This window comes from Salminus brasiliensis, chromosome 19, assembly GCF_030463535.1.
Source record: "Salminus brasiliensis chromosome 19, fSalBra1.hap2, whole genome shotgun sequence".
NCBI classification, from domain to species: Eukaryota; Metazoa; Chordata; class Actinopteri; order Characiformes; family Bryconidae; genus Salminus; species Salminus brasiliensis.
Genome location: NC_132896.1, coordinates 23,544,407 through 23,551,970, shown reverse-complemented (window position 1 = coordinate 23,551,970; position 7,564 = coordinate 23,544,407). Strand labels below are relative to the sequence as shown.

Genomic DNA, 7,564 nt, shown 5'->3' with positions numbered 1-7,564 from the left:
CCAGTCCAATATATTGTATGAATTGGAGAGGAATTCAGCTACTTCAAAGTTTGTTAAATTAACAAAAATAACATTACATTGCAGCATGTTTCGTTTTGCCTACATTCTGCTGTTACTGGACCTTTATTATGATTAAACTATTTTCATTTTATATTTCAACATTTGTATTACCAAACGCTTTTGTATCACCAAACTTTGATAAGATAAAAAGGGTAATGTTTCTGATGCGCATAGAGACAATATTGGAATTCCTTCGATTATTATGTGATTGAGCTAAGGCTTTCTCTAGGTAGTCTTAGTAGGTACGTTTTGTGAGTGAGTAAAAGAGTGAACCATCTCTGATTGAGATATTGTTTCTATATTTTCTCTTCCTCAGTACCACTCACTGCTGCAGTTGTGGAGTGGCGTTGTCATACAGCACGTTGCATCAGTGGTTTGTACTATTGAGTTTTGTGTTTTCAGAATAAATGCAAAGCCTCGGTGGCGAAGTGGGGGATTTTAATAAAACCCACAACAGCTCCACGCAGTGAGGGCCTCATAATGGCTGAAAGGGAAGAAAGGCCCAGTTGAGCCTACCTGCCTGTAGGCTTACACACTGTGTTGCATATTGTTTTCAGAAATCCGTTCAGTGATGAGCATCACCGCAGGCAGTCCGTACCCGTTTATGCACCGCTTGCTTTAGCAGTGCTACCGAGCACATGTAATAAAGAGGGACATATTTGCTGAGGCATCCATCTAAGAAGTGACGCTCAATAAAGTTAATAACATTTCACGCAACGTTAAAGCTCTCAAACCTGACGGATGCGTACAAGGAGCTAATCCTCCGGCCATCTATGTGTAATTGCATAATAAAGAAGCTCATTTCTAACAAAAAGGCAGAGAGCGAACAGGGGCAGAGCTGAACGCTAAATGAAACCCAGTCTTTCCAGTTCGAGAAGGACAACAGCCCATGTGGAGCTAATGCTAAGTTAGAGATCAGAGTTGATATAACAAATGCTGCATTTCAATCCTGCCTGTTTCTACTCATGTACTTTAGTTACGTCAACAACATTAAGATGAATCGTCTGCTCATTGTACTGACTGTATATTGACTTTTATCATGTGTTTCTGCATTGTGGCAGTTTTTATTTCTTCTTAGCTCTGAAACTTTTTTAATGTGCAGTTACTCACCCAGTAAATGCTGTTCTTTCAGTCTTATTGCATCTTATTTGGGATAATTTCTAAAAAAAAGTACAACCTATAAACAGTGGAACACTATAAATATCAGGATTTGAAACGTGGGTTGAAACGTTGAAATATAGCTGTATAGGTCCACTGGCTGCTGATACAATATGAACACACAATAACAGCATAATAAAGGGATTTATTTATTTTACATGCTGTTATTGAATAATTAGTCTTAGCCCATAGATGTAAATTTAAAGACTTTAAAAATTAGCTAGATCAAAACCCTTTTATGTGAACATTAAAATGAGTAGAACCAATGAAACATGCACTTCCCATTAAGCCTGCCTATGCAATCCTTGTTTGAACAGGCACACGATTAAGCTAGCCAGCCCTGGCTGAAGCCCTGCTGGACAAAGTAGTTGAATACTTTTTGTCTGGGCTTTGCCTGTGTTGTGCTGGCAGTGTGGGCCATTGCCTCCGTGAGAGGAGAAAGAAGAGGAGTGTAGCCCCGCTGACACAAGAGCTCTCGGCCTAATCACCTGCTTCTCAGAGCCGCTCAAGCCCAGGCTCCAGCCTATTAAAAAGTCCTAGGCTGAGGAGTAGGGGCTCAGAGAGCGGGAGCTAAACGAGCAGACTAATTTACAGTGTGCAGCAGAAGGAGCCTAGTCACCCAGTTATTGTTCATCAGCGTCTCTGAGCAAACCATGCTTTCTCCTATGCCGGGGGAAGAGAGGAAAAAAAAAACATAAGCCAAAGACAGCCAGAAAATGCAGTACTCAGCTGTAGTCTCCCGCCAGTTGAGATGCTTAGTTCCTCCTGACATCTGGAATTTAAGGCGAGTCTTTTGTTTTATTGCCGTCGGCTGGCTGTAGGTTCATTAGGAGCATGGAAAGGTGGGTAAAAATTTTAAAACTGCTGCGGGTTTCAGCCGTGTTTTAACTAGCAGCACTGTTGCCACCTGGAGCCTCAGCCTTCCGGTATGTGGGACAAGGGCCAGGTCAAAGCTGAGGCATGTTAAAGCTTTGGCTGTACCCAAACCTGCCTTCATTTTTACACAACAGGGAGGAGGTTTTCAAAACAGGTGTTAGTTTCAGTTCTGTTTAATTCCACATATAGATGCCACAAAGCCCATCTACAAACAAAGGTACCAGAGAAAACTGCACAGGCAAACTTCCATGGGAAAAGAAATTTATTTTGTCAAATAAGCAATATCAGGTTTCAGTTGTTTTGTGGAACATTGTGTTGTCATTTGAATCAGTTGTGATGAGCTATGCCAGAAAAGCTGTGGTGTGCATTGCAAAAATCAGCACTGAACTATTATAAACACACGGAATCAGGCTTTGTGAGCATGTACACACAACATAATACTGAGTATTGAACAAAAAAAAAGAGGAAGCAGATATCACAACTGCTCCTGAACATAAAACATGAACCAAGTAAAGGCAATGTTCACCCAAAGCATATAGTAAAAGAATTGCTGGGACTCTCCAGCAGCAGGGGTCATCAACACGGAGAAATGAAAAAAAAAACAAAAAAACATTTAAAACAACTTCACGTCGACTATATTAATGGAAAAAATGAGGCCTAACACATGCCACAATACTGATCACAACTCTAACCAGGTGTTATCACTGTTACATACTTTACCAACATGGATACAAGCTTTAAGAATAGGAACAACTGTGAACTGCTAATAGGAACAGACAGGAAGTAATGGGCAAAGCCTGAGGAATTCTGTACTTCAAGTAATTGGAAAATGCTCCTGTAGGAGCAGGAAACACAAGTTCTGTATGTTTCAGACTTTGACAGGCCGTATTTTTATGGCAAACCAAAACACAATAATAAACGAATGGATTTTGTGCAATTTCTGTGAGGATTTAAGTGAAATATGTAAAACACCAGGGAGTCTTCTTTCCCCAACTCTCTCTTTTTCCTTCGCTCTCATTCTCTCCGCTAAGCTCTTTTGGATGTGTTGGCAGACGCACCGAAAGTAAGTGAGTGAGTGATTACTGGGTCTTAGAGTTTGGCCTGATCTACATCATACAATTAGAGTGTGACCTCTTGGAGAGTGCACACGTATCAACAACAAAGTAGTGCCTACAAAAGTGAAGTCAAGGTTGGCTCAGTGATATAGGTGTTATTACCATGTAATTTCTCTTTCCCTGATGCTGTCTTGGGGAGAGAGCTGGGTAATGAGATAATGAAGATCACACACACACCTCCTGATTTATCAGATATGGTGTGCCAAACCTCGGTATGATCTAATTACTCAACCGAAATCCAGATTAATTTGACCCACACACAGTTAAAGGCACAGCCCTGTGACATACAGTAATGGATGTAATGCACAAGTTGATTTAAGGTTACCCCCAAATGTAATGACATGCTATCATTTTAATAAGGGTAAAATCTAAGTGCTGGTTACAAATGAATGGCTGCTGTGGTCACTGCTCACGGTATTGAGTCCATTTCATTGCAAAAGTTATTTTCCACCTCCACTATGAGAATGACTTAGGTTTAGCTCAGACATTATAATTCAGAATCTGGGTTCAATAATAAGATTCTTGGGATCTGAAAGAGTACGGTAAAATGTAAATGTAGATAAAATACAGTGTTGATAGAGAACTAAGAAAAATAATGTGATGCGCTTAAAATATCTGGCACTTTGGGCATGCCTGGCTATTGTGCATCAACCTCTCAGAGAGTACTGTAATTTAAACTTTTGTTCAACTATGAAAAGCAAAAAGAAACAAGAATGCAAGAATTTATACAAAATGCAATTTAAAAAGACAACTATTTACAAAGTCATTACAAAAATGTAATTTTCGCATTTGTTTCCTAAACAGGGCTCAGGTGAAATTAGGTTATTTTAACATTATCCACATATTTACATTGTCTTAGTTATTTATTCTTTTTTTGCCAGATTGTGAACAATATTGACATGTCACTACATTAACTAAAAATACACAAAAAATAAAGGAAATACTCTCAGAGATGCAAATTTTTTTCCCTATGTCTGGAACAGGACTTATCTGTGCCGTCATTGTTTTTGAGCATAAACACTTGGCGATAGGCAGTCAACAGTTTTACTGCATGATAAAATTGAGCTTGCTTCAGTATTCATCTTTACAAGCAAACGCCTGTCCTTAGCTGACCTGCTTGTTTTTTTCTTCTCCCTAACCAAAGCACAAGCAGCTGTTAGAACAGCCAGAACATTCCCTTCCAGATACTGGGCTAGACTAATTTGAATTTATTCTTGGTTTTTAACACAGCATAACCTTTGACACCTGAAGATTATCATGATTTACCTGATAGAAAGACGAAGAAAACATAAGCTCAACAATAAAAGTTGGTGATATGTTTGAAGCTATTAAAGGGAGGAAAAACGTTAGTTTAGTCGACAAGGAATGAGACGGTCAAATGTAGGGAGGGGAGGAAAGAAATGTTGGCAAGAAAAAGAATCAACAATATAATGTGATCTTTATCACGGCAGCTGTCAAACATGGATGAAATTAAAACAATTACACCAAATAGTTTATGTCACGAGTACTTTGCTCTGAAACATATACAGGTTAAAGACTGATTGTATCAGAGAGAGCAGAGCCTCACTGTTTAGGCTTGATAGCTTTGAGAGTTTTTTCCATATTGCTGTAATTCTCACAATTCGTTTTTGACTTGCACATCTAATGCACATCTCTGACAGCTGTGCTATTTTGATTGTGTTTGTGCTTCCTACTAATTAAACTGTACCCAACACTTTTGTGATTCATTTTTTTATTCAGATTAAAAACTCACTAGGCCTTCCTACTGCACTGACCTAACAGCCATATTTTACCTACTTAACCACTTCCAGCTTCACATTTTGACACAAGGGCCGAGGCCTGGCTTCCTCCAAGCTAATTAGCATTCAGATTGCTCTCTAGCAACATGTTTCTTTCTTTTTTAGTAAAAAATGTTGATTCTGTCATCCATCATGTTGATCTGTTGTTGAAAAGCTAATTAATAGCACCCATTAACACTTCTGTATAAGCTGTGAGTTTACTCCTGTTCCACCAAGCAGCTAGCAGGCTGCGGATGCATCAGCAGCCACAATTTACCATGGCCTGCCTTGACATGTGTGCAAGATCGGCTTCTGAAATGCAAGCGGCTTAGTCATAAATACCCAGGCCAGGGGTTGCCTCTACTTGTGAACACAAGAGCCTGATTCCAAATGCCATGTGTACACAAATACATGACATAGCATATTATTACAGACTATGTGTAAAAGGACAACTGGGACCAAATGATCATTTACTACACATGTTAAACACACAAAGGTGGCAGAGATAAGGATAGAGAAGTGAAATATTCACTTATAAGAGAATACATTGAAAAAAGCCTAAGAACATAATTGCAAAACAATACTTTTTGTGGAAGGAGCAAAAAGGTTTTCCATCAAAAATAGTAAGGCAAACATCATATGATTTCCATTATTCGTCACCTCATTGTGCCCTTGTTACCTGAGCATTAAAAAGGCTCCATTTTCAACTGGCCGGCCAGCCCGAAAAAAGCAGGATCGGCTTTAATTTAAGTTAAAAAAGGTTGTTTGTTCTTGTTTTCAGTGTGTGGTTTCTGGTTGCTTTGTTTCCGAAGCACTGCGCAGCAAGCTTGTCCACTTGTGTTCCAGCTGCTCCGAATGGCATATCATGGAACTTGAGAAAGAAAAAAAAGGGTGAAAAGCTCCCACGGCAAGCCTTCAGCCTGCAAAACGAACAAAATCATTGCTCCAGTTCACACAGGCTGTATCTGCGGTTCTTCGCTGACTGTTTCTGGTCTGGTCTCCGGTTTACGAAGCCTCTCAAAGTCAGAGGTCAAGGTAAAAAAAACGGTGGCTCACAAAGAGGTCCTGTAATGGAAGTGTGAAACAAAAATGCCTCAGTTCTTTTTTTATTACACCTTTTTCTCCCCCCAGCATCACACCTTGTAGTAGATGTTGGCTGGGCTTTGTGGAGGCATCTCCTGTACGATGTAGACAGGGTGGCCATAGTCCCCGCTGACCTTTTCGTAATGCGGGCAGTAGTTGTTCTCTGTCCGTAAGGGGATAATTATGTCGCTGGGTTCAGAGCCAGCACCGCCTGACATCTTGGGACTGGCCAGCGTGCTGAGAGACAGGGCGGCCGGCCGTGGCTGTGAGGGCTTCCGCGAACGCTTGCGGATCTTGATCAGTAGAATGACCAAGAAGATAATAAGGATGAGGAAGATTACACAGCCTGCACCAATGGCTGAGAACACAGCGATTTTGGAGCCAAGGATGCCGTCGACCCCGTTGTTCTTGTTCTCCTGGTTGATGGTGTCTAGATGTAAAAGTAACAATGTCAAAAACCTTTGGAATTCAACTCAAATTTACAATTCTCCCCTCAAACCAAATACAGTGGATGAAAGAAGACATGTTTGGTGTTCTAAGTTTGTTTCTTTGTTTTTTTTTTCATTTTGCACTGGAGCTACAAGGTCCATGTATTTAGTAATGAAAGCTGATATATACTAAAGGACAAAATGGACAAACAAAACTCAGACAAGATTCTTCTACTGTAAAGTTATACCGTCTTTGGTTGATATTTAAAGATAATTTGATGCATTGCAAAAACCACCAGCTGGTGTTAAAACTTAAGTAGGTGATTTGGTAGCCAGCAAATGTGATTACTTTTCATAGACACTGTATTTGAGAAGTTTTTTTGCATTCCCTTTTGCATTTTCCATTACTTATTAGCCATGTAGGCCTTGTAATTCTGAGCAAACATGTCTTGGCTGAGCAACCACTTTTGGGTCAAGGGAAAGATCTGTCATTGAATATAAATTTGCTGAAAATGATGAAATGAAAATGCTTACATCACATAAGTGACAATAAGCTGTCACTTGAGAAAAAAAGTAGTACATACCGAATACTTTGCTGGGTAAATTTATTCTCAATAAAATAATCATAAAACAAGTCTCAACAGCAACAGAAAAAAATGTGTCTTGGACTGTGCAACTTGATCAGTGGTGAGAAAAAGCGAGAAAAGTAATCCAATACATTGCGATGGATTATGATGGACCCTTGCACCAAGACACATTTGTCTTCTACAAAAGCATATGTAGGAAAAAAGGCTGAAATATGGTACTATCCTGATGCTCTGGGAATGAGGCAGAAGGGGGCTTTTTGCACATCTGATTTTGTTTTATCCTTTCATTGGCCGGCGTCCTGGGTGGACAGAGCCATACAAAAAAAAGGCAGCTCTAGTGACTGAAATCTGAGTAGAGAAAAAATCTGTTTTTTATACAATCGAAGTGCAGATGCCAGAAATTCCCTTCACCTCAGTCCAACCCTGCTGACTGACTTTAATGGCTGTGCATGGCTCTATCTCGGTCTCTATCGCCTACA

The 7,564-nt window shown here is 39.9% G+C and overlaps 1 protein-coding gene across 1 annotated transcript in view; it reads right to left on the bottom strand.

The window, feature by feature from the left end:
* Window positions 1-2,338: 2,338 nt before the first annotated feature.
* The window catches only part of LOC140540521 (ephrin-B1-like), a 46,168-nt gene continuing 40,942 nt past the window's right edge, over window positions 2,339-7,564 (bottom strand). Inside the window, exon 5 of the mRNA XM_072662846.1 lies at window positions 2,339-6,500. Within this exon, the coding sequence (XP_072518947.1) occupies window positions 6,121-6,500 (380 nt within the window). The 3' untranslated portion in view covers window positions 2,339-6,120. The remainder of the gene's footprint in view (window positions 6,501-7,564) is intronic.